This window comes from Zeugodacus cucurbitae, chromosome 3 (genome assembly GCF_028554725.1).
Source record: "Zeugodacus cucurbitae isolate PBARC_wt_2022May chromosome 3, idZeuCucr1.2, whole genome shotgun sequence".
Taxonomy (NCBI): Eukaryota; Metazoa; Arthropoda; class Insecta; order Diptera; family Tephritidae; genus Zeugodacus; species Zeugodacus cucurbitae.
The window spans coordinates 32,952,909-32,980,884 of record NC_071668.1 but is presented as its reverse complement, the minus strand read 5'-3'; the positions used below and the strand labels follow the sequence as shown (position 1 = coordinate 32,980,884).

At 33.5% G+C, this 27,976-nt stretch overlaps 5 protein-coding genes across 6 annotated transcripts; 2 read left to right on the top strand and 3 right to left on the bottom strand.

Annotated features, from left to right (window-relative positions):
• Window positions 1–274: 274 nt before the first annotated feature.
• On the bottom strand, window positions 275–2,796 carry LOC128920274 (putative nuclease HARBI1). 2 transcript variants are annotated; one of them, XR_008470376.1, is made up of 5 exons: window positions 2,485–2,796; window positions 2,001–2,400; window positions 1,846–1,948; window positions 1,281–1,790; window positions 275–537 (listed from the first exon to the last, which is right to left on the bottom strand). XR_008470376.1 is itself a non-coding variant. In XM_054227302.1 (4 exons), the coding sequence occupies exons 1-4, from the start codon at window positions 2,608–2,610 to the stop codon at window positions 1,355–1,357; spliced, it is 1,065 nt and encodes a 354-aa protein (XP_054083277.1). In that variant the 5' UTR covers window positions 2,611–2,796; the 3' UTR covers window positions 1,206–1,354. The 2 variants fall into 2 exon arrangements, 1 of the variants encoding a protein (XP_054083277.1); XM_054227302.1 differs by lacking the exon at window positions 275–537 and having other exon boundaries at window positions 1,206–1,790.
• A 4,592-nt stretch (window positions 2,797–7,388) lies between these two features.
• Window positions 7,389–7,928, top strand: LOC128920115 (uncharacterized). The gene is made up of 2 exons (XM_054226612.1): window positions 7,389–7,521; window positions 7,636–7,928. Exons 1-2 carry the CDS (start codon window positions 7,389–7,391, stop codon window positions 7,926–7,928), a joined length of 426 nt encoding a protein of 141 aa, XP_054082587.1.
• Window positions 7,416–9,357, bottom strand: LOC128920370 (uncharacterized). Its single transcript, XM_054227508.1, has 4 exons — window positions 8,965–9,357; window positions 8,810–8,912; window positions 8,213–8,754; window positions 7,416–7,749 (listed from the first exon to the last, which is right to left on the bottom strand). Exons 1-3 carry the CDS (start codon window positions 9,350–9,352, stop codon window positions 8,295–8,297), a joined length of 951 nt encoding a protein of 316 aa, XP_054083483.1. The 5' UTR covers window positions 9,353–9,357; the 3' UTR covers window positions 7,416–7,749; window positions 8,213–8,294.
• A 5,012-nt stretch (window positions 9,358–14,369) lies between these two features.
• On the top strand, window positions 14,370–14,940 carry LOC128920114 (uncharacterized). The gene is made up of 2 exons (XM_054226611.1): window positions 14,370–14,533; window positions 14,648–14,940. Exons 1-2 carry the CDS (start codon window positions 14,401–14,403, stop codon window positions 14,938–14,940), a joined length of 426 nt encoding a protein of 141 aa, XP_054082586.1. The 5' UTR covers window positions 14,370–14,400.
• On the bottom strand, window positions 14,631–16,418 carry LOC128920508 (putative nuclease HARBI1). The gene is made up of 4 exons (XM_054227887.1): window positions 15,971–16,418; window positions 15,816–15,918; window positions 15,219–15,760; window positions 14,631–14,761 (listed from the first exon to the last, which is right to left on the bottom strand). Exons 1-3 carry the CDS (start codon window positions 16,044–16,046, stop codon window positions 15,301–15,303), a joined length of 639 nt encoding a protein of 212 aa, XP_054083862.1. The 5' UTR covers window positions 16,047–16,418; the 3' UTR covers window positions 14,631–14,761; window positions 15,219–15,300.
• Between the last annotated feature and the right edge of the window lie 11,558 nt (window positions 16,419–27,976).

The window sequence follows — 27,976 nt, the reverse complement described above, 5'->3', positions numbered from 1 at the left end:
GTTCTGCAAGGAAGAACAGCCACACATATGAGGAGATGTCCTGTGCCATGGTATATGTTGGCCATATATATACCGCGCAGGAAATAAAAATAAAATTACATAATTTTACAAACAAATACAGGTAGGTAATAAATTATGCAGTAAACGTATGTACATCATTGAGTATTATTTTTAATAATTTTAGGCAAGAGAAACAAAAAATTGGACCATCGGGTGGCTCCCCGAGTACATGGAAATTGTACGAATCGGTACACCAAGCGGTAGGCGGCTACAAGAGCTTTTGTTCCGCCGAGCTTGTGGAGGGCAGCATCGAGGGTAAGTTTTAAATGTATTGGAGGTTCCATAATTCGAAATGAAAAACGTTTATGGAATGTTTTTTATGCTTTTATTTGTTTGCAGAAAGTTTATAATATGTATGCATATTTTCAGGTGATATGGAGGCGATTTACCTGGAGGAAGAAGGGGAGTCGCCGCTCCCGAGCCCTGACGTTGGCCCTTCTACATCGGGTAGCTCGACTCGGTCATCGTCAAATGAGGCTAGTAGGAAGAAAAAAACGGCTGTGATGGTAATGGAGGAGATGCGGGACGATTTTCTAAAGGCGACTGAGGCGATGAAGGAAGCCGATGAAAAGCGTCTGGACATGTTACAAATATACCTACATATGTGAACGATGTCAGAGAAATGAAGGACGCTTTCATCGACTTCCTTCGTCGCCAAAATTAGATTTAAGTAGAAATTAAGTTTTAGTTTTAAGATATGTAAATAAAAAATGTAAATGAATTTAAAAAATTAATATAAATTTAAGTTTTAGTTTTAAGATATATAAATAAAAATGTAAATGAATTTAAAAAATTAATATAAATTTAAGTTTTAGTTTTAAGATATATAAATAAAAATGTAAATGAATTTAAAAAAATTAATATAAATTTAAGTTTTAGTTTTAAGATATGTAAATAAAAATGTAAATGAATTTAAAAATTAATATAAATTTAAGTTTTAGTTTTAAGATATGTAAATGAATTTAAAAAATGAAGATAAATTTAAGTTTTAGTTTTAAGATACATACATATGTAAATAAATGAAAATGAATTGAATAAATGAATATAATAAAAAGAATGTATGAATTGGAAAATATTAATATAAATAAACTTAAAAAATTTATATATTATATATATGTATATAAAATTTAGAAATATTGGTTTTTTGTAGTGAAATAAATAAATAAATAATTTCAAATAATTACTGACCGAAATATGAAACAAACGTTTGTCATATTTACTCTGCTCTTGGGTTAACATTTCCACAAACGTAAGAGACGTTTTCTGGCAACTGTCGAGTTTCGTTTTCGATTTGTTATGCTGCAATCCACTTTTCATTAATTTCATCAATTTCGTCATTTAAAAAGTTATGCAAAACGCAGCACGCTTTGATAACAGCTCTCGTGTTGACCATGTGGTTATCCAAGCCTTTGCCAACGCGTCTAAACCTTGCCTTTAAAAGACCGAAAGCATTCTCCACCACTCTTCGACATTTCGAGAGAACATAGTTAAATTTTTTTTTATCCGAAGGTTGGTTTACACAAAAAGGGTAGGGTTTCATCAAATGTTCATCTAGTTTGAACGCAGAGTCGCCCAATAAAACTACTGGAACATTAATTGACGAAATTTGTCTACTCATGTTTTTAAATAAACTAGATTGTGCCAACTGGCTTTTTAAAGATGAACTCTCAAATATTGAAGAGTCATTACAACGGCCTGGACTACCAACGTTGATGTATATAAAGCGGCATCTATAACATTAAAGAAATACATTAGGTGTTAAAAGAGCTTCATGAAAAAACTTACCTTGCATCTACCAAAGCCAAAAGAACTGTGGAATACCAGCCTTTGTAATTGTAGTAGTCAACAGCATCTTCTGCTGCTGGGCGAACTTCTATATGACAACCATCTAAAACTTAAAAATATATAAAAAGTCCATCGGTAAAAATTTAACCTATTACCTATAGCTCCTAACACTTGAGGGAAACCCAATGACTCAAAACCATTTATATACTCCCGCACTTGAAATTCGTTCATTGGGAATTTCTTCAAATACAATGGCCACAAACATCGCCAGACTTCATGGCAGCACTCAATTAGAATGGAGCAGACTGTGATTTTACCAATTCCGAACATATTTCCAATTGTTCCGTATTCTGCAGAAGAGCCAAGAGCATATAAAGCAATAGCAATGCGTTTTTCTAATTGAATTGTTTTCCAGTAGTTAGTGGTTTTCTTCTCCAAGCCTTTCAACATAATGCACAATTTATTGAATGATTTGCGCTTCATTCGGAAGTTGCTTTTAAAGAATGCATCTGAATTCACCTGGCAATCGACTTCCCAAAACATTTGGCCACGAGTCTGAATTATATACACATTATAATTAAACGAATTACATTATAATATGCACATATAATACCAATATTTATATACACATGTATGTACCTTCATCCAAATAGACCTTGCTGAATTTGCTCCATGTAGACTACCCATTTTGAGTATTATGTGTGCATGCAACAAACGTTTCATTGCTAGGCGGTTCAAATCAAACAATTCCTCAATTATTTCCATTGAGTGGAGAAAATTTATAAAAAAAAGACAATTTTTATAACAAAGTACGACATTATAGTACGAGAGCTAGCAACGTCAAAAAAAACAAGAATTTCAGGTAGGCCAGTTTTTAGATATGCTATCTCTCTCACTCTCCCGGACATCATACAGGCTGGCGATAGCGGTTGCGTTCATCAGTGTGCATCGTACCTATACAGGTAAAATATTATAATTTCAAATCATTTTAAGAAGTTTTGTTTTTATTTTAATATTTTTATTAAACAATTCTCAACAAAAACTTATTATTGCCAGATATTTTTGATGTTGTTAAAACGGTGCCAAACGCCTAGGTTAGGTTGAAAATTACTAAAAGTGGGTTAACTAACTAACGAAAAACGTCAGAAATACTAAATTTTGCAGAAGAAATAGCAGAAGGGAGCTGTACTCAGATTTTTTTACAAAATGGAAAATGAGCGTGGCCTCGCCCACTTATGGGTCAAAAACCATATCTCAGGAACTACTCGACCGATTCGAATGAAATTCGGTATATAATACTTTCTTGACACCCTGATAACACGGACAAAAAATGGGCGCAATCGGTTCACAACCACTACTACTTTCCTTATAACTCAATTTTGAATTCCATCTTATTCCTTAACTTTATAATGTAAACATAAGGAACCAATGAAGATAACGGAATAAAACTTTACACAAATAGTGCATATTATCTTTGGCTTCACTTGTGAAAAAAATGTCGAAAACGGACCATAACTTTTCAAGGCCCCAGATATCGAACATGTTGAACTCAGCGCCTAAGGATAAATTTTAACCGAAAATATGGGTAAATCTCTCAGATATCTCAATTTAATTCAGAGGAAATTGTTTGCTTCTAATAGTGTGTCTCTGTTCCAAAAATTATTAAAATCGGGTCATAACATTTCCATATACCTCATTGTAGGTTTTTCAAAAATACGGTGAGCTTTATTCCGCATATATGTATGTATTGGTTAAATTTCTTCAATAAATTGCGAGAGTATAAAATGTTCGGTTGCACCCGAACTTAGCCTTTCCTTACTTGTTTGAAATAATTTTTATTGACTACAAGCAGCTGTTGTCGTTTAATAAAAAATAGGCGTTTGGCACCGTTTAAACAACATCAAAAATATCTGGCAATAATAAGTTTTTGTTGAGAATTGTTTAATAAAAATATAAAAAAAAACTTCTTAAAATGATATTAAAACGATGCGCACTGATGAACGCAACCGCTACCGCCAGCCAGATAGCCTGTATGATGTCCGGGGGAGTAAGAGAGATAGCATATCTAAAAACTGGCCTACCTGAAACTCTTGCTCAAAAACGTTGCTAGCTCTTAGACTATTACAATATTTTCCTTTAATAAATATTTGGTGTTTATGCCTGAATATCAAAAACAGCTGATTCGTAAATCTCCAACGGCAGTGAGAACAGGGTAGTTTTGTTAAGCGTTAAAATGTAATCTAATTACTTCAATTTTTCTCTGGGAACATAATATAAATTATCCTATGCGACTCTGATTTTGCGCCATCTGTTGGTCACATTCGTTTAATCGCAGCTGATTTTGACACTACAAACTGTCAAAGTAAAAAAATAAACACGCAATTTGAAAATAACAGACAAAAGTTCAAATCAAAAAACAAAAAAGTGCAAATAAATATAAATAAAATTATAAAATAAAACTAAATAATGTCACAATGCATGAAAAAGAAACGTGTGGTTTGGAGTGAGGCTGCCGAGGCCGATTTAATTCAGCTGTGGCAAGAAAAAATGCCACAGCTTCGTTCTGCTAGGAAGAACAGCCACATATATGAAGAGATGTCCAGTGCCATGGTATATGTTGGCCATATGGGCATTTCCGCCAGAAGGTCTACCACAGACAAAATATTAAACATTATTAGAATTACAAAGTTTTTGCATATTTTCATAGGAAAATATTTAAATTTATTTATATTAAATTATTTTTAAATTAATTCATAACCAATTACGAGATATACCAAAGCCAAGTCGAACAGGAGCTACTTTTCTCATTTCGATTTTTCTACTACATTTGTTTTTTCGTCAAAATTGTTAAAGAAACCTATCATGTATTAATTTTTGCTTTGTGTAAAACCTTTATAAGGGTACAAAGAGCAAAATAAAATGCATTAGAAAGCATGCGATTGCAAATAACTGTAAGTTTTTGCTCTCTTATTATCCTATATTTTAATGTCCCGTGCGACATCAAAAAACAACACTTGTTCCCACTGCAAAGCAAATAAAAGCAGCAAGCTCGCCAAATTTTGGGTATAAACAATAAATTTGTATACAATAAAATAAAAAAAAACCTTTTTCAAAAACCAGAAGATTTGTGATTTTGGTAACTACTTAAAATTGGTCCCGTGCGACATCGTAGGTGTGGAATTTAAAAATTGGAAATTATTTTTTGTCTTATAAAGTTGACTTAAGTATGTTAATAGATACATTTACATTAATTATTTACATATGCGCACTTTAAATTCCACTGAAATAGCTATTCAATATATAGATTTTGGCGAAAATTATAGGCTTACAAATCAAAATAAGAGTGCTCATTTTAACAAGGTTGTCAGTAGAAAATCGTTTGCTTTTAAAAGTGACAAGTAAACGCCTGAAATATTATTTTCTTGATAAATCTCTTAACCAAAATTAAGAAATCCTTTAGTTGCTTTTCTAAAATATTTATATTTTTTTAAGGTAACTGCTCTCAGTTTAAAATCAAATTTATATTATCAAATCTGGTTGATTTTATAAAATAATTAACTCTTCATTAGTATATAATTTTTTTGCAAGGAACCGATGGACTGAGAGCAGTTATCAAAAGGAAAGTCTAGCAAATAACGAAATCCAAAAATGTTTATTCCCAAGGGCAGCATTTTCTGAAAAAATTGTATTTCACATTCATAATACTATTTTCATTCCATACTATGGAATTTTTGTTGTGTTTCTCTTTGGATGTTGGTTAAAATAAATAAATAAATACATTTACTACTTTTTTAAGCCATTTTATTGGACTTGTTGTTAAATAATTCCGTATTATAACAACAAAATCAACATAAATATTATGATGGAAAAAAATGTCCCGTGCGACATGTCCCGTGCGAATGTGGTTAATAATTAATTAAAAAAAATCTATAAATTATTTTTGGATGAAATTCATACCATTTGAATATTGCCTCACAATTCGCTGAAATCGCCGTTTGAATCGTTGTCCCCAAAAACGACTTCCATTTTTTGTCCCGTGCGAATGCCTTGGTTTTTTGCAATTATCTTGAAAATGAAAACCGTTCCAAAATCAACCTTAAATGTAGAGCTAATGAAGGGCTATTAAAAAATCCTACTGTCAAAATTTAGTTCATATTTTTTTTTAGTTGAAAGGCGTACGATTGTCCCGTTCGACATGGCGGAAATGCCCATATATATACCGCACAGGAAATAAAAATAAAACAAGTAAGGAAGAGCTAAGTTCGGGTGTAACCGAACATTTTATAATCTCGCAATTTATTTATTTAACTTTATTTATATTATATAATATACAATTTGACCCACATATTCATCATATATATTGTATAAAGTCCATTGAAAGTTGGAAACCATAATATTAGGTTAGAAGCACCGAGGTCCTCATATTCGATTAATGGGGCTTTGAAAACCTATGGTCCGATTTCGGCGATTTTTAGAATGGGGCTTCCACACTATAAACATAGTATTTGTGCAAAGCTCTGCACCGATATCTTCACTAGTGCTTACTTTATATATTGTAAAGTAAACTATTCAGATCGTCTTCAAAGTTCTGGTATATAGGAAGTAGGCGTGGTTGTGAAGCGATTTTTCCAATTTTCACAACATATCATTGGGATGTAAGAAACCTCTTACAAACCAAGTTTCATTGAAATCGGTCGAGTAGTTCCTGAGATATGGTTTTTGACCCATAAGTGGGGGATGCCACGCCCATTTTCCATTTTGTAAAAAAATCTGAGTGCAGCTTTCATCTGCCATTTCTTATGTGAAATTTAGTGTTTCTGACGATTTTCGTTAATGAGTTAACCCACTTTTAGTAATTTTCAACCTAACTTTTGTATGGGAGGTGGGCGTGGTTATGATCCGATTTCTGTCATTTTTGGACTGAATTAGGAAGTGGCTAAACAAAACGACTGCAGAAAGTTTGGTTTATATAGCTCTATTGGTTTGCGAGATATATACAAATAACCGATAAATTGGGGCGGGGCCACGCCCACTTTACCAACAAAATTACTTCCAAATATGCCCCTTCCTAGTGCGATCCTCTGCTTCAAATTTTACTTTTATAACTTTATTTATGGCTTAGTTATGACACTTTTTCTGTTTTCGGTTTTCGCCATTTTGTGGGCGTGGCAGTGGTCCGATTTTGCCCATTTTCGAAAGCAACCCTCTCACGGTCCCAAGGAACGTGTGTTCCAAGTTTCATCAAGATATCTCAATTTTTACTCAAGTTATCCGTTGCACGGACGGACGGACGGACGGACAGACGGACAGACAGACATTCGGATTTTGACTCGTCTCGTCACCCTGATCATTTTGATATATATAACTCTAACTCGTTTAGTTTTATGACTTACAAACAACCGTTGTGTGAACAAAACTATAATACTCTCTTAGCAACTTTTGTTGCGAGAGTATAATTACATAATTTTACAAACAAATACAGGTAGGTAATAAATTATGCAGTAAACGTATGTACATCATTGAGTATTATTTTTTATAATTTCATGCAAGAGAAACAAAAAATTGGACCATCGGGTGGCTCCCCGAGTACATGGAAATTGTACGAAGCGGTACACCAAGCGGTAGGCGGCTACAAGAGCTTTTGTTCCGCCGAGCTTGTGGAGGACAGCATCGAGGGTAAGTTTTAAGTGTATTGGAGGTTCCATAATTCGAAATGAAAAACGTTTATGGAATGTTTTTTATGCTTTTATTTGTTTGTAGAAAGTTTTTAATATGTATGCATATTTTCAGGTGATATGGAGGCGATTTACCTGGAGGAAGAAATAGAAGGGGAGTCGCCGCTCCCGAGCCCTGACGTTGGCCCTTCTACATCGGGTAGCTCGACTCGGTCATCGTCAAATGATGCTGGTAAGAAGAAAAAAACGGCTGTGATGGTAATGGAGGAGATGCGGGACGATTTTTTAAAGGCGACTGAGGCGATGAAGGAAGCCGATGAAAAGCGTCTGGACATGTTACAAATGTATGTGAACGATGTCAGACAAATGAAGGACGCTTCCATCGACTTCCTTCGTCGCAAAAACTAGATTTAAGTAGAAATTAAGTTTTAGTTTTAAGATATGTAAATAAAAAATGTAAATGAATTTAAAAAATTAAGATAAATTTAAGTTTTAGTTTTAAGATACATATGTAAATAAATGAAAATGAATTGTCAATGAATAAATGAATATAATAAAAAGAATGTATGAATGGGAAAATATTAATATAAATAAACTTAAAAATTCTATATATTATATATATATATAAAATACAGAAATATTGTTTTTTTGTAGTGGAATAAATAAATAAATAATTTCAAATAATTACTGACCGAAATATGAAACAAACGCTTGTCTTATTTCCTCTGCTCTTGGGTTAACATATCCACAAACGTAAGAGACGTTTTCTGGCAACTATCGAGTATCGTTTTCGATTTGTTGTGCTGCAATCCACTTTTCATTAATTTCATCATTTTCCTCATATAATAAGTTATGCAAAACGCAGCACGCTTTGATAACAGCTCTCGTGTTGACCATGTGGTTATCCAAGCCTTTGCCAACGCGTCTAAACCTTGCCTTTAAAAGACCGAAAGCATTCTCCACCACTCTTCGACATTTCGAGAGAACATAGTTACATTTTTTTTTATCCGAAGGTTGGTTTACACAAAAAGGGTAGGGTTTCATCAAATGTTCATCTAGTTTGAACGCAGAGTCGCCCAATAAAACTACTGGAACATTAATTGACGAAATTTGTCTACTCATGTTTTTAAATAAACTAGATTGTGCCAACTGTCTTTTTAAAGATGAACTCTCAAATATTGAAGAGTCATTACAACGGCCTGGACTACCAACGTTGATGTATATAAAGCGGCATCTATAACATTAAAGAAATACATTAGGTGTTAAAAGAGCTTCATGAAAAAACTTACCTTGCATCTACCAAAGCCAAAAGAACTGTGGAATACCAGCCTTTGTAATTGTAGTAGTCAACAGCATCTTCTGCTGCTGGGCGATCTTCTATATGACAACCATCTAAAACTTAAAAATATATAAAAAGTCCATCGGTAAAAATTTAACCTATTACCTATAGCTCCTAACACTTGAGGGAAACCCAATGACTCAAAACCATTTATATACTCCCGCACTTGAAATTCGTTCATTGGGAATTTCTTCAAATACAATGGCCACAAACATCGCCAGACTTCATGGCAGAACTCAATTAGAATGGAGCAGACTGTGATTTTACCAATTCCGAACATATTTCCAATTGTTCCGTATTCTGCAGAAGAGCCAAGAGCATATAAAGCAATAGCAATGCCTTTTTCTAATTGAATTGTTTTCCGGTAGTTAGTGGTTTTCTTCTCCAAGCCTTTCAACATAATGCACAATTTATTGAATGATTTGCGCTTCATTCGGAAGTTGCTTTTAAAGAATGCATCTGAATTCACCTGGCAATCGACTTCCCAAAACATTTGGCCACAAGTCTGAATTATACACACATTATAATTAAACGAATTACATTATAATATGCACATATAATACCAATATTTATATACACATGTATGTACCTTCATCCAAATAGACCTTGCTGAATTTGCTCCATGTAGACTACCCATTTTGAGTATTATGTGTGCATGCAACAAACGTTTCATTGCTAGGCGGTTCAAATCAAACAATTCCTCAATTATTTCCATTGAGTGGAGAAAATTTATAAAAAAAAGACAATTTTTATAACAAAGTACGACATTATAGTACGAGAGCTAGCAACGTCAAAAAAAACAAGAATTTCAGGTAGGCCAGTTTTTAGATATGCTATCTCTCTCACTCTCCCGGACATCATACAGGCTGGCGATAGCGGTTGCGTTCATCAGTGTGCATCGTACCTATACAGGTAAAATATTATAATTTCAAATCATTTTAAGAAGTTTTGTTTTTATTTTAATATTTTTATTAAACAATTCTCAACAAAAACTTATTATTGCCAGATATTTTTGATGTTGTTAAAACGGTGCCAAACGCCTAGGTTAGGTTGAAAATTACTAAAAGTGGGTTAACTAACTAACGAAAAACGTCAGAAATACTAAATTTTGCAGAAGAAATAGCAGAAGGGAGCTGTACTCAGATTTTTTTACAAAATGGAAAATGGGCGTGGTATCGCCCACTTATGGGTCAAAAACCATATCTCAGGAACTACTCGACCGATTCGAATGAAATTCGGTATATAATATTTTCTTGACACCCTGATAACACGGACAAAAAATGGGCGCAATCGGTTCACAACCACTACTACTTTCCTTATAACTCAATTTTGAATTCCATCTTATTCCTTAACTTTATAATGTAAACATAAGGAACCAATGAAGATAACGGAATAAAACTTTACACAAATAGTGCATATTATCTTTGGCTTCACTTGTGAAAAAATTGTCGAAAACGGACCATAACTTTTCAAGGCCCCAGATATCGAACATGTTGAACTCAGCGCCTAAGGATAAATTTTAACCGAAAATATGGGTAAATCTCTCAGATATCTCAATTTAATTCAGAGGAAATTGTTTTCTTCTAATAGTGTGTCTCTGTTCAAAAATTATTAAAATCGGGTCATAACATTTCCATATACCTCATTGTAGGTTTTTCAAAAATACGGTGAGCTTTATTCCGCATATATGTATGTATTGGTTAAATTTCTTCAATAAATTGCGAGAGTATAAAATGTTCGGTTGCACCCGAACTTAGCCTTTCCTTACTTGTTTGAAATAATTTTTATTGACTACAAGCAGCTGTTGTCGTTTAATAAAAAATAGGCGTTTGGCACCGTTTAAACAACATCAAAAATATCTGGCAATAATAAGTTTTTGTTGAGAATTGTTTAATAAAAATATAAAAAAAAACTTCTTAAAATGATATTAAAACGATGCGCACTGATGAACGCAACCGCTACCGCCAGCCGGATAGCCTGTATGATGTCCGGGGGAGTGAGAGAGATAGCATATCTAAAAACTGGCCTACCTGAAATTCTTGCTCAAAAACGTTGCTAGCTCTTAGACTATTACAATATTTTCCTTTAATAAATATTTGGTGTTTATGCCTGAATATCAAAAACAGCTGATTCGTAAATCTCCAACGGCAGTGAGAACAGGGTAGTTTTGTTAAGCGTTTAAATGTAATCTAATTACTTCAATTTTTCTCTGGGAACATAATATAAATCATCCTATGCGACTTTGATTTTGCGCCATCTGTTGGTCACATTCGTTTAATCGCAGCTGATTTTGACACTACAAACTGTCAAAGTAAAAAAATAAACACTCAATTTGAAAATAACAGACAAAAGTTCAAATCAAAAAACAAAAAAGTGCAAATAAATATAAATAAAATTATAAAATAAAACAAAATAATGTCACAATGCATGAAAAAGAAACGTGTGGTTTGGAGTGAGGCTGCCGAGGCCGATTTAATTCAGCTGTGGCAAGAAAAAATGCCACAGCTTCGTTCTGCTAGGAAGAACAGCCACATATATGAAGAGATGTCCAGTGCCATGGTATATGTTGGCTATATGGGCATTTCCGCCAGAAGGTCTACCACAGACAAAATATTAAACATTATTAGAATTACAAAGTTTTTGCATATTTTCATAGGAAAATATTTAAATTTATTTATATTAAATTATTTTTAAATTAATTCATAACCAATTACGAGATATACCAAAGCCAAGTCGAACAGGAGCTACTTTTCTCATTTCGATTTTTCTACTACATTTGTTTTTTCGTCAAAATTGTTAAAGAAACCTATCATGTATTAATTTTTGCTTTGTGTAAAACCTTTATAAGGGTACAAAGAGCAAAATAAAATGCATTAGAAAGCATGCGATTGCAAATAACTGTAAGTTTTTGCTCTCTTATTATCCTATATTTTAATGTCCCGTGCGACATCAAAAAACAACACTTGTTCCCACTGCATCGCAAATAAAAGCAGCAAGCTCGCCAAATTTTGGGTATAAACAATAAATTTGTATACAATTAAAATAAAAAAAAACCTTTTTCAAAAATCAGAAGATTTGTGGTTTTGGTAACTACTTAAAATTGGTCCCGTGCGACATCGTAGGTGTGGAATTTAAAAATTGGAAATTATTTTTTGTCTTATAAAGTTGACTTAAGTATGTTAATAGATACATTTACATTAATTATTTACATATGCGCACTTTAAACTCCACTGAAATAGCTATTCAATATATAGATTTTGGCGAAAATTATAGGCTTACAAATCAAAATAAGAGTGCTCATTTTAACAAGGTTGTCAGTAGAAAATCGTTTGCTTTTAAAAGTGACAAGTAAACGCCTGAAATATTATTTTCTTGATAAATCTCTTAACCAAAATTAAGAAATCCTTTAGTTGCTTTTCTAAAATATTTATATTTTTTTAAGGTAACTGCTCTCAGTTTAAAATCAAATTTATATTATCAAACCTGGTTGATTTTATAAAATAATTAACTCTTCATTAGTATATAATTTTTTTGCAAGGAACCGATGGACTGAGAGCAGTTATCAAAAGGAAAGTCTAGCAAATAACGAAATCCAAAAATGTTTATTCCCAAAGGCAGCATTTTCTGAAAAAATTGTATTTCATATTCATAATACTATTTTCATTCCATACTATGGAGTTTTTGTTGTGTTTCTCTTTGGATGTTGGTTAAAATAAATAAATAAATACATTTACTACTTTTTTAAGCCATTTTATTGGACTTGTTGTTAAATAATTCCGTATTATAACAACAAAATCAACATAAATATTATGATGGAAAAAATGTCCCGTGCGACATGTCCCGTGCGAATGTGGTTAATAATTAATTTAAAAAAATCTATAAATTATTTTTGGATGAAATTCATACCATCTTTAAAGGTCATCAATGCGCAACATTTTACAATCAAAAACATTTGAATATTGCCTCACAATTCGCTGAAATCGCCGTTTGAATCGTTGTCCCCAAAAACGACTTCCATTTTTTGTCCCGTGCGAATGCCTTGGTTTTTTGCAATTATCTTGAAAATGAAAACCGTTCCAAAATCAACCTTAAATGTAGAGCTAATGAAGGGCTATTAAAAAATCCTACTGTCAAAATTTAGTTCATATTTTTTTTTAGTTGAAAGGCGTACGATTGTCCCGTTCGACATGGCGGAAATGCCCATATATATACCGCACAGGAAATAAAAATAAAACAAGTAAGGAAGAGCTAAGTTCGGGTGTAACCGAACATTTTATAATCTCGCAATTTATTTATTTAACTTTATTTATATTATATAATATACAATTTGACCCACATATTCATCATATATATTGTATAAAGTCCATTGAAAGTTGGAAACCATAATATTAGGTTAGAAGCACCGAGGTCCTCATGTTCGATTAATGGGGCCTTGAAAACCTATGGTCCGATTTCGGCGATTTTTAGAATGGGGCTTCCACACTATAAACATAGTATTTGTGCAAAGCTCTGCACCGATATCTTCACTAGTGCTTACTTTATATATTGTAAAGTAAACTATTCAGATCGTCTTCAAAGTTCTGGTATATAGGAAGTAGGCGTGGTTGTGAAGCGATTTGGCCAATTTTCACAACATATCATTGGGATGTAAGAAACCTCTTACAAACCAAGTTTCATTGAAATCGGTCGAGTAGTTCCTGAGATATGGTTTTTGACCCATAAGTGGGCGATGCCACGCCCATTTTCCATTTTGTAAAAAAATCTGAGTGCAGCTTTCATCTGCCATTTCTTATGTGAAATTTAGTGTTTCTGACGATTTTCGTTAATGAGTTAACCCACTTTTAGTAATTTTCAACCTAACTTTTGTATGGGAGGTGGGCGTGGTTATGATCCGATTTCTGTCATTTTTGGACTGAATTAGGAAGTGGCTAAACAAAACGACTGCAGAAAGTTTGGTTTATATAGCTCTATTGGTTTGCGAGATATATACAAATAACCGATAAATTGGGGCGGGGCCACGCCCACTTTACCAACAAAATTACTTCCAAATATGCCCCTTCCTAGTGCGATCCTCTGTTTCAAATTTTACTTTTATAACTTTATTTATGGCTTAGTTATGACACTTTTTCTGTTTTCGGTTTTCGCCATTTTGTGAGCGTGGCAGTGGTCCGATTTTGCCCATTTTCGAAAGCAACCCTCTCACGGTCCCAAGGAACGTGTGTTCCAAGTTTCATCAAGATATCTCAATTTTTACTCAAGTTATCCGTTGCACGGACGGACGGACGGACGGACAGACGGACAGACAGACATTCGGATTTTGACTCGTCTCGTCACCCTGATCATTTTGATATATATAACCCTATATCTAACTCGTTTAGTTTTATGACTTACAAACAACCGTTGTGTGAACAAAACTATAATACTCTCTTAGCAACTTTTGTTGCGAGAGTATAATTACATAATTTTACAAACAAAAACAGATAGGTAATAAATTATGCAGTAAACGTATGTACATCATTGAGTATTATTTTTTATAATTTCATGCAAGAGAAACAAAAAATTGGACCATCGGGTGGCTCCCCGAGTACATGGAAATTGTACGAAGCGGTACACCAAGCGGTAGGCGGCTACAAGAGCTTTTGTTCCGCCGAGCTTGTGGAGGACAGCATCGAGGGTAAGTTTTAAGTGTATTGGAGGTTCCATAATTCGAAATGAAAAACGTTTATGGAATGTTTTTTATGCTTTTATTTGTTTGTAGAAAGTTTTTAATATGTATGCATATTTTCAGGTGATATGGAGGCGATTTACCTGGAGGAAGAAATAGAAGGGGAGTCGCCGCTCCCGAGCCCTGACGTTGGCCCTTCTACATCGGGTAGCTCGACTCGGTCATCGTCAAATGATGCTGGTAAGAAGAAAAAAACGGCTGTGATGGTAATGGAGGAGATGCGGGACGATTTTTTAAAGGCGACTGAGGCGATGAAGGAAGCCGATGAAAAGCGTCTGGACATGTTACAAATGTATGTGAACGATGTCAGACAAATGAAGGACGCTTCCATCGACTTCCTTCGTCGCAAAAACTAGATTTAAGTAGAAATTAAGTTTTAGTTTTAAGATATGTAAATAAAAAATGTAAATGAATTTAAAAAATTAAGATAAATTTAAGTTTTAGTTTTAAGATACATATGTAAATAAATGAAAATGAATTGTCAATGAATAAATGAATATAATAAAAAGAATGTATGAATGGGAAAATATTAATATAAATAAACTTAAAAAATGTATATATTATATATATATATATAAAATACAGAAATATTGTTTTTTTGTAGTGGAATAAATAATTTCAAATAATTACTGACCGAAATATGAAACAAACGCTTGTTTTATTTCCTCTGCTCTTGGGTTAACATATCCACAAACGTAAGAGACGTTTTCTGGCAACTACCGAGTTTCGTTTTCGATTTGTTGTGCTGCAATCCACTTTTCATTAATTTCATCATTTTCCTCATATAATAAGTTATGCAAAACGCAGCACGCTTTGATAACAGCTCTCGTGTTGACCATGTGGTTATCCAAGCCTTTGCCAACGCGTCTAAACCTTGCCTTTAAAAGACCGAAAGCATTCTCCACCACTCTTCGACATTTCGAGAGAACATAGTTAAATTTTTTTTTATCCGAAGGTTGGTTTACACAAAAAGGGTAGGGTTTCATCAAATGTTCATCTAGTTTGAACGCAGAGTCGCCCAATAAAACTACTGGAACATTAATTGACGAAATTTGTCTACTCATGTTTATAAATAAACTAGATTGTGCCAACTGGCTTTTTAAAGATGAACTCTCAAATATTGAAGAGTCATTACAACGGCCTGGACTACCAACGTTGATGTATATAAAGCGGCATCTATAACATTAAAGAAATACATTAGGTGTTAAAAGAGCTTCATGAAAAAACTTACCTTGCATCTACCAAAGCCAAAAGAACTGTGAAATACCAGCCTTTGTAATTGTAGTAGTCAACAGCATCTTCTGCTGCTGGGCGAACTTCTATATGACAACCATCTAAAACTTAAAAATATATAAAAAGTCCATCGGTAAAAATTTAAACTATTACCTATAGCTCCTAACACTTGAGGGAAACCCAATGACTCAAAACCATTTATATACTCCCGCACTTGAAATTCGTTCATTGGGAATTTCTTCAAATACAATGGCCACAAACATCGCCAGACTAGGCAGAACTCAATTAGAATGGAGCAGACTGTGATTTTACCAATTCGAACATATTTCCAATTGTTCCGTATTCTGCAGAAGAGCCAAGAGCATATAAAGCAATAGCAATGCGTTTTTCTAATTGAATTGTTTTCCGGTAGTTAGTGGTTTTCTTCTCCAAGCCTTTCAACATAATGCACAATTTATTGAATGATTTGCGCTTCATTCGGAAGTTGCTTTTAAAGAATGCATCTGAATTCACCTGGCAATCGACTTCCCAAAACATTTGGCCACGAGTCTGAATTATATACACATTATAATTAAACGAATTACATTATAATATGCACATATAATACCAATATTTATATACACATGTATGTACCTTCATCCAAATAGACCTTGCTGAATTTGCTCCATGTAGACTACCCATTTTGAGTATTATGTGTGCATGCAACAAACGTTTCATTGCTAGGCGGTTCAAATCAAACAATTCCTCAATTATTTCCATTGAGTGGAGAAAATTTATAAAAAAAAGACAATTTTTATAACAAAGTACGACATTATAGTACGAGAGCTAGCAACGTCAAAAAAACAAGAATTACAGGTAGGTCAGTTTTTAGATCTCTATCTCTCTCACTCCCCCGGACATCATACAGGCTGGCGATGGCGGTTGCGTTCATCAGTGCGCATCGTACCTATACAGGTAAAATATTATAATTTCAAATCATTTTAAGAAGTTTTGTTTTTTTTTTTTAATATTTTTATTAAACAATTCTCAACAAAAACTTATTATTGCCAGATATTTTTGATGTTGTTAAAACGGTGCCAAACGCCTAGGTTAGGTTGAAAATTACTAAAAGTGGGTTAACTAACTAACGAAAAACGTCAGAAATACTAAATTTTGCAGAAGAAATAGCAGAAGGGAGCTGTACTCAGATTTTTTACAAAATGGAAAATGGGCGTGGCATCGCCCACTTATGGGTCAAAAACCATATCTCAGGAACTACTCGACCGATTCGAATGAAATTCGGTATATAATACTTTCTTGACACCCTGATAGCACGGACAAAAAATGGGCGCAATCGGTTCACAACCACTACTACTTTCCTTATAACTCAATTTTGAATTCCATCTTATTCCTTAACTTTATAATGTAAACAAAAGGAACCAATGAAGATAACGGAATAAAACTTTACACAAATAGTGCATATTATCTTTGGCTTCACTTGTGAAAAAATTGTCGAAAACGGACCATAACTTTTCAAGGCCCCAGATATCGAACATGTTGAACTCAGCGCCTAAGGATAAATTTTAACCGAAAATATGGGTAAATCTCTCAGATATCTCAATTTAATTCAGAGGAAATTGTTTTCTTCTAATAGTGTGTCTCTGTTCCAAAAATTATTAAAATCGGGTCATAACATTTCCATATACCTCATTGTAGGTTTTTCAAAAATACGGTGAGCTTTATTCCGCATATATGTATGTATTGGTTAAATTTCTTCAATAAATTGCGAGAGTATGAAATGTTCGGTTGCACCCGAACTTAGCCTTTCCTTACTTGTTTGAAATAATTTTTATTGACTACAAGCAGCTGTTGTCGTTTAATAAAAAATAGGCGTTTGGCACCGTTTAAACAACATCAAAAATATATGGCAATAATAAGTTTTTGTTGAGAATTGTTTAATAAAAATATAAAAAAAAACTTCTTAAAATGATATTAAAACGATGCGCACTGATGAACGCAACCGCTACCGCCAGCCAGATAGCCTGTATGATGTCCGGGGGAGTGAGAGAGATAGCATATCTAAAAACTGGCCTACCTGAAATCGTTGCTAGCTCTTAGACTATTACAATATTTTCCTTTAATAAATATTTGGTGTTTATGCCTGAATATCAAAAACAGCTGATTCGTAAATCTCCAACGGCAGTGAGAACAGGGTAGTTTTGTTAAGCGTTTAAATGTAATCTAATTACTTCAATTTTTCTCTGGGAACATAATATAAATCACCCTATGCGACTCTGATTTTGCGCCATCTGTTGGTCACATTTGTTTAATCGCAGCTGATTTTGACACTACAAACTGTCAAAGTAAAAAAATAAACACACAATTTGATCTCTCTCACTCCCCCGGACATCATACAGGCTGGCGATGGCGGTTGCGTTCATCAGTGCGCATCGTACCTATACAGGTAAAATATTATAATTTCAAATCATTTTAAGAAGTTTTGTTTTTTTTTTTTAATATTTTTATTAAACAATTCTCAACAAAAACTTATTATTGCCAGATATTTTTGATGTTGTTAAAACGGTGCCAAACGCCTAGGTTAGGTTGAAAATTACTAAAAGTGGGTTAACTAACTAACGAAAAACGTCAGAAATACTAAATTTTGCAGAAGAAATAGCAGAAGGGAGCTGTACTCAGATTTTTTACAAAATGGAAAATGGGCGTGGCATCGCCCACTTATGGGTCAAAAACCATATCTCAGGAACTACTCGACCGATTCGAATGAAATTCGGTATATAATACTTTCTTGACACCCTGATAGCACGGACAAAAAATGGGCGCAATCGGTTCACAACCACTACTACTTTCCTTATAACTCAATTTTGAATTCCATCTTATTCCTTAACTTTATAATGTAAACAAAAGGAACCAATGAAGATAACGGAATAAAACTTTACACAAATAGTGCATATTATCTTTGGCTTCACTTGTGAAAAAATTGTCGAAAACGGACCATAACTTTTCAAGGCCCCAGATATCGAACATGTTGAACTCAGCGCCTAAGGATAAATTTTAACCGAAAATATGGGTAAATCTCTCAGATATCTCAATTTAATTCAGAGGAAATTGTTTTCTTCTAATAGTGTGTCTCTGTTCCAAAAATTATTAAAGTCGGGTCATAACATTTCCATATACCTCATTGTAGGTTTTTCAAAAATACGGTGAGCTTTATTCCGCATATATGTATGTATTGGTTAAATTTCTTCAATAAATTGCGAGAGTATGAAATGTTCGGTTGCACCCGAACTTAGCCTTTCCTTACTTGTTTGAAATAATTTTTATTGACTACAAGCAGCTGTTGTCGTTTAATAAAAAATAGGCGTTTGGCACCGTTTAAACAACATCAAAAATATCTGGCAATAATAAGTTTTTGTTGAGAATTGTTTAATAAAAATATAAAAAAAAACTTCTTAAAATGATATTAAAACGATGCGCACTGATGAACGCAACCGCTACCGCCAGCCAGATAGCCTGTATGATGTCCGGGGGAGTGAGAGAGATAGCATATCTAAAAACTGGCCTACCTGAAATCGTTGCTAGCTCTTAGACTATTACAATATTTTCCTTTAATAAATATTTGGTGTTTATGCCTGAATATCAAAAACAGCTGATTCGTAAATCTCCAACGGCAGTGAGAACAGGGTAGTTTTGTTAAGCGTTTAAATGTAATCTAATTACTTCAATTTTTCTCTGGGAACATAATATAAATCACCCTATGCGACTCTGATTTTGCGCCATCTGTTGGTCACATTCGTTTAATCGCAGCTGATTTTGACACTACAAACTGTCAAAGTAAAAAAATAAACACACAATTTGAAAATAACAGACAAAAGTTCAAATCAAAAAACAAAAAAGTGCAAATAAATATAAATAAAATTATAAAATAAAACAAAATAATGTCACAATGCATGAAAAAGAAACGTGTGGTTTGGAGTGAGGCTGCCGAGGCCGATTTAATTCAGCTGTGGCAAGAAAAAATGCCACAGCTTCGTTCTGCTAGGAAGAACAGCCACATATATGAAGAGATGTCCAGTGCCATGGTATATGTTGGCCATATGGGCATTTCCGCCAGAAGGTCTACCACAGACAAAATATTAAACATTATTAGAATTACAAAGTTTTTGCATATTTTCATAGGAAAATATTTAAATTTATTTATATTAAATTATTTTTAAATTAATTCATAACCAATTACGAGATATACCAAAGCCAAGTCGAACAGGAGCTACTTTTCTCATTTCGATTTTTCTACTACATTTGTTTTTTCGTCAAAATTGTTAAAGAAACCTATCATGTATTAATTTTTGCTTTGTGTAAAACCTTTATAAGGGTACAAAGAGCAAAATAAAATGCATTAGAAAGCATGCGATTGCAAATAACTGTAAGTTTTTGCTCTCTTATTATCCTATATTTTAATGTCCCGTGCGACATCAAAAAACAACACTTGTTCCCACTGCATCGCAAATAAAAGCAGCAAGCTCGCCAAATTTTGGGTATAAACAATAAATTTGTATACAATTAAAATAAAAAAAACCTTTTTCAAAAATCAGAAGATTTGTGGTTTTGGTAACTACTTAAAATTGGTCCCGTGCGACATCGTAGGTGTGGAATTTAAAAATTGGAAATTATTTTTTGTCTTATAAAGTTGACTTAAGTATGTTAATAGATACATTTACATTAATTATTTACATATGCGCACTTTAAATTCCACTGAAATAGCTATTCAATATATAGATTTTGGCGAAAATTATAGGCTTACAAATCAAAATAAGAGTGCTCATTTTAACAAGGTTGTCAGTAGAAAATCGTTTGCTTTTAAAAGTGACAAGTAAACGCCTGAAATATTATTTTCTTGATAAATCTCTTAACCAAAATTAAGAAATCCTTTAGTTGCTTTTCTAAAATATTTATATTTTTTTAAGGTAACTGCTCTCAGTTTAAAATCAAATTTATATTATCAAACCTGGTTGATTTTATAAAATAATTAACTCTTCATTAGTATATAATTTTTTTGCAAGGAACCGATGGACTGAGAGCAGTTATCAAAAGGAAAGTCTAGCAAATAACGAAATCCAAAAATGTTTATTCCCAAGGGCAGCATTTTCTGAAAAAATTGTATTTCACATTCATAATACTATTTTCATTCCATACTATGGAATTTTTGTTGTGTTTCTCTTTGGATGTTGGTTAAAATAAATAAATAAATACATTTACTACTTTTTTAAGCCATTTTATTGGACTTGTTGTTAAATAATTCCGTATTATAACAACAAAATCAACATAAATATTATGATGGAAAAAATGTCCCGTGCGACATGTCCCGTGCGAATGTGGTTAATAATTAATTTAAAAAAATCTATAAATTATTTTTGGATGAAATTCATACCATCTTTAAAGGTCATCAATGCGCAACATTTTACAATCAAAAACATTTGAATATTGCCTCACAATTCGCTGAAATCGCCGTTTGAATCGTTGTCCCCAAAAACGACTTCCATTTTTTGTCCCGTGCGAATGCCTTGGTTTTTTGCAATTATCTTGAAAATGAAAACCGTTCCAAAATCAACCTTAAATGTAGAGCTAATGAAGGGCTATTAAAAAATCCTACTGTCAAAATTTAGTTCATATTTTTTTTTAGTTGAAAGGCGTACGATTGTCCCGTTCGACATGGCGGAAATGCCCATATATATACCGCACAGGAAATAAAAATAAAACAAGTAAGGAAGAGCTAAGTTCGGGTGTAACCGAACATTTTATAATCTCGTAATTTATTTATTTAACTTTATTTATATTATATAATATACAATTTGACCCACATATTCATCATATATATTGTATAAAGTCCATTGAAAGTTGGAAACCATAATATTAGGTTAGAAGCACCGAGGTCCTCATGTTCGATTAATGGGGCCTTCCACACTATAAACATAGTATTTGTGCAAAGCTCTGCACCGATATCTTCACTAGTGCTTACTTTATATATTGTAAAGTAAACTATTCAGATCGTCTTCAAAGTTCTGGTATATAGGAAGTAGGCGTGGTTGTGAAGCGATTTGGCCAATTTTCACAACATATCATTGGGATGTAAGAAACCTCTTACAAACCAAGTTTCATTGAAATCGGTCGAGTAGTTCCTGAGATATGGTTTTTGACCCATAAGTGGGCGATGCCACGCCCATTTTCCATTTTTTTTTTTTTTTTTTTTTTTTTAACCCAAACGATTACCCTCCTCCCGCCCAACCGACGCGTGGGCCGCAGTCCGCATACGAGCGGAATTTGCCGAGTCTAGAAAGGCAAGAGATTTTTAAGCGTCCGGTTCTCAAACTGCTCAGCTACAGAAAGAAACATTTCAACAGCTGAGATTTAAAAATTTATAAAAACAAAAAGTTAAAAATTTCTGAATATTATTTATTAAGAGAAGACAAAATAGTTTTTTTGGTGCTAAATATTGAGTCAGATGGATCAAATGTGCTGGAATGCGAATTAAAATCATGACATATTCGGCAGAATGGTTCATTTAACTCAAAATTTGTTCTAGAAGATTTTAGAAATAATGGTCTAAACTGCCTGGATGAACGCAATGGGACATTAAACTTAATATCAGACAAAAGGAATGAACTACAAACTAAACCATTCAGAAGTTTTACTAGAAAAATTATACCTAGCATTTCTCTGCGACTAGTGAGTGTGGGAAGATTTATAAGTTTTAAACGACTAGTATACGGGGGAAGATTCAATCTTGAATCCCAATGTAAGTGGCCTAAAGCAAAAAGTAAAAATTGTTTTTGAACGGACTCAAGCTTATCAGAATGGGATTGATAGCTAGGATTCCATACCACAGAACCATACTCCAATATAGGCCTTACCAATGTTGTAAAAAGAATTTTAGTAATATACGGATCACTAAATTCTTTAGACCAACGTTTAACAAAGCTAAGAGCACCTTTAGCTTTTAAGACAATTGAATTTACATGAGAATTAAAATTTAGTTTAGGGTCCATATTAACTCCTAAATCAACAAAGCTAAAAACTTGCTCTAAACTGAAGTTATTTATTACATGGGGGGAAAGATCAACAGTTCTACGGGAAAAGCACATCGTTTTACATTTTTTAAGATTCAGTGGCATATCATTTTTGTGACACCAAGTAACTAAATTATTTAAATCCGATTGCAACTCAGTCCTTTCGTTATGAGAAGTATATGATTTAAAAAGTTTTACATCATCCGCATATAATAAAATTTATGAAAACTTAATTACTGAAGGTATATCATTGATGAACAACAAGAACAGAATCGGGCCGAGATGACTACCCTGTGGAACCCCTGAAGTGACACTAATTGAATCGGATAATGTATTATTAAATAAAACTTGTTGTTTTCTGTTAGTAAGATATGAGGATACCCATTCAAGAAGTCTTGGTTGAAAACCAAGAAGATTCAGTTTTTGCAAAAGAATTGAGTGGTTTACTCTATCGAATGCTTTACTAAAGTCTGTATATATAACATCAGTATTCTTATTATCCCTAAAACCCATTGACACATGGTTTACAAATTCAAGCAAGTTAGTTACTGTAGATTTCCCTTTACAAAATCCATGCTGAGAGAATGAAATTAAAGGAGAGATTAAGAAAGTTATTTGGTCAGTGACAATAGCTTCAAAAAGTTTGGGTATAGCTGACATTTTAGCTATCCCCCTATAGTTCTCAACAGATGATCTAACTCCACTTTTATGCAAAGGTAATATAAAAGAGTTTTTCCACATTGACGGAAAAATACCTTGTTTAAGAGATAGGTTAAAAAGCTTAGTTAAGGGCAGATAGATATATTTTGCGCAATTTTTAAGAAAGCTTGAGGGAATCATATCAGGGCCATATTTAAACGAATCTTTTAACGTAACTAAATAATTTAAGACATCTGTTTCAGAAATAATTGGTGTATTAATTACAGTACTCGGACATAACACTTGATGATATGGCACATTCATAGGGTAGTTTGAACAATAATTGGATTTGAAGAATTCTGCAAACATATTAGAAATAATATAATTGTCACATGACATTGTTGATTTATATTTCATCGCGGACGGAAAATTTGAAATCCTGCGTTTGGAGTTAACGAAACCATAAAACAATTTCGGATTACGAATAATATTATTTTTTACTTTGATTATGTAGTTTTTATAACATTTTTTGTTAAGTTCCTCAAACTGACGACGCAATTTAGAATATTTTAAATAGTCAACAAGAGCTCCAGTTCTTTTATAAAGTTTAAAAGCACGAGCTTTTTTATTTTTTAATTTACATAGCTCATTCGAATACCACAAATTTGAACTTTTTCTTTTGATAATAAAACATTTCGGAACAAATCTTTCAAAAATATTAAAAATTGTTTCATTAAAATGTGATACATTTAATTCAATATTACCACTATAATCAGGCCAAGTCAATTTAGAAAGTTCACAATTAATCTTTTTGAAGTTAGCTTTCGCAAAGTTGAACCGAGAACAAAGGTCCTGTTTGTTGCATACAAGTAATTCGTCTATGATTTCGATATTAATTTCCAAGGCAGGGTGATAAGAGTCCTCTGGCAAAACTAAAGGATCAGATCGGACCACAGAAACTGTTGAAGTATTATCAACATAGACCAAATCTAAGAATTTACCAAACTTGTTCGGAATTAAGTTAATTTGGTTAAGACCCATCCCAGACATTTCTTCCAAAAACTCATTAAAGCTTAAACGAGTGCAAAAAGGGGTAATGCAATCGTCAACAGATTTCCAAGATACACACGGTAAATTGAAATCGCCTAGAACAATTATGTAATCAGTATTCTTAGCAATTGAAAAAACATTATTTATTAAAGAAACATGCTGCGTATATACAGATAAGTCCGATTGAGGCGGAATATAAGATAAAGTTAGATAAATAGAACATTTATTAATACAAATTCGTATGCACTTAAATTCAATAAAGTCCGCATGAGGAACTTCTACTTCTTCAGATGGAATTGAAGAATGCACAGCAAATAGTACACCCCCCCCCCCCCCCCCCCGACTCTGTTCAGTCGATCGCATCTAAAGATTTGAAATTCACTATTTAATATTTCGTTATCAAAGATATGAGGTTTAAGCCAAGTTTCAGTAAAAGCGATGACTTTAAAATTACAATTAGTGCTGTTCAAATACAATTCTTTTAATTTTGTATTTAAACCCCTTACATTTTGATAGTGAATTTGTAATGAATTTTTTATAATTAGTTTTTTGAATCCGCGGCATTTTTTGGAATATGAGCAATTACAGTTTGTTTTTGTTGCTTTTGCTCGAATTCGCGCACGAAAGCACCAGGTGGCCAAAATGATTCATCAAGTAGCAATTGAAAATTAACAGCTGAAACGCCAATCTTGAAAGAAGATATGTTTCTTTCGTATTTAAAGTTAAATTTTCTCACATCAATATCAATATCGTTAATTTTTAATTTCGACGAGATGTAAAACTTTATATCTTCGATTGTGGTATCCGAAGCGAATCTCGAAACGAAAATAGATTTTCGTTGAGGTATTACTACCAAATTTTTTGCCACAAACTCAGAGTTAATAGGAGGCGGATCCTGAATAGTTTTCCGCTTAAGGTTATCGTTAATTGTTTTCGGAGGATTAAGCACTTTTGAAGAGGAAGGCTTCTCGACCGATTTCTTTAAAATTATTGCGCGCCTGTTTAAAAACTTTAAATAATTCAATATCTGTCGGTCTACACTTTAAGCACGACCAGCGCAGACCCTTTCCATCGAGAATAGAATCTAAGATTCTACCTGTCAATCCAGCACATTTAAGATGGGCAAGCCCGTCACAAAGCCAACAAGAAACAAAACGATCAGAATCGCCTTTAATAGTACAATTCGGAAAATTGCAAGTCATTATGAAAAAAAAAAAATTTAAATTGAAGGAAAAAACAGAATAGTAAATAATAATAAAAATTAAAATATGATATAATAGTAAATAGAAAAACAATAATAGTTATACTGAATTAGCCGAGATCACAACCAATATAATAGTGAGCAGTTTGAGAAGCACTGAGCCACTTAAAAATAACACGCAAACAGCTGTGAGCAAAAATGAAAGAAAAAAAGACGAATCAAAAGAAAAAGAGCAAATTAAAACAAAAACAATATGCAATCGCACAAACAATTGCAAAGTAGGAAATAAAATTGATAATTGATAACAACAACAAATGATTTAAAAGACTCGGCACCAGAATTTAAGAAAATAGTTAAAATACAATTAAAATTTAAATATAACACAAAAGCAAATTAGCACAAATACTTAGCTTTAGATTACACTTATTAAAAGTAAACTTTCTTTAATTATATTAATAAATTTAAGCACAAATTCAAGAACCGAGAAAAAACTAAACTTCACAGTTTGACGTGTTGCCAGATCATTTTGTAAAAAAATCTGAGTGCAGCTTTCATCTGCCATTTCTTATGTGAAATTTAGTGTTTCTGACGATTTTCGTTAATGAGTTAACCCACTTTTAGTAATTTTCAACCTAACTTTTGTATGGGAGGTGGGCGTGGTTATGATCCGATTTCTGTCATTTTTGGACTGAATTATATATATATATATTTGGCGTAGGAACCGCTTTAAGCGATTATAGCCGAATCCACCAGAGCGCGCCACTCATTCCTCCTTTTTGCTTTTTGGCGCCAACTGGAAACACCAAGTGAAGCCAGGTCACTTTGCACTTGGTCTTTCCACCGGAGTGGAGGTCGTCCTCTTCCGCGGCTTCCTCCAGCGGGTACTGCATCGAATACTTTCAGAGCTGGAGTGTTTTCTTCTATCCGTACAACATGACCTAGCCAGCGTAGCCGCTGTCTTTTTATTCGCTGAACTATGTCAATGTCGTCGTATAAATCGTACAGCTCATCGTTCCATCGTCTGCGGTATTCGCCGTTGCCAATGTTTAGAGGACCATAAATCTTGCGCAAAACCTTTCTCTCGAAAACCCCAAGAGTCGTCTCATCGGATGTTGTCATCGTCCACGCTTCAGCGCCATACATCAGGACGGGAATAATGAGCGACTTATAGAGTTTGATTTTGGTTCGTCGAGAGAGGACTTTACTTTTCAATTGCCTACTCAGTCCAAAGTAGCACCTGTTGGCAAGAGTGATTCTGCGTTGGATTTCAAGGCTGACATTATTGGTGTTGTTAATGCTGGTTCCCAGATAAACGAAATTATCTACAACTTCAAAGTTATGACTGTCAACAGTGACGTGGGAGCCAAGATGAATTAGGAAGTGGCTAAACAAAACGACTGCAGAAAGTTTGGTTTATATAGCTCTATTGGTTTGCGAGATATATACAAATAACCGATAAATTGGGGCGGGGCCACGCCCACTTTACCAACAAAATTACTTCCAAATATGCCCCTTCCTAGTGCGATCCTCTGTTTCAAATTTTACTTTATAACTTTATTTATGGCTTAGTTATGACACTTTTTCTGTTTTCGGTTTTCGCCATTTTGTGGGCGTGGCAGTGGTCCGATTTTGCCCATTTTCGAAAGCAACCCTCTCACGGTCCCAAGGAACGTGTGTTCCAAGTTTCATCAAGATATCTCAATTTTTACTCAAGTTATCCGTTGCACGGACGGACGGACGGACGGACAGACGGACAGACAGACATTCGGATTTTGACTCGTCTCGTCACCCTGATCATTTTGATATATATAACCCTATATCTAACTCGTTTAGTTTTATGACTTACAAACAACCGTTGTGTGAACAAAACTATAATACTCTCTTAGCAACTTTTGTTGCGAGAGTATAATTACATAATTTTACAAACAAATACAGGTAGGTAATAAATTATGCAGTAAACGTATGTACATCATTGAGTATTATTTTTTATAATTTCATGCAAGAGAAACAAAAAATTGGACCATCGGGTGGCTCCCCGAGTACATGGAAATTGTACGAAGCGGTACACCAAGCGGTAGGCGGCTACAAGAGCTTTTGTTCCGCCGAGCTTGTGGAGGACAGCATCGAGGGTAAGTTTTAAGTGTATTGGAGGTTCCATAATTCGAAATGAAAAACGTTTATGGAATGTTTTTTATGCTTTTATTTGTT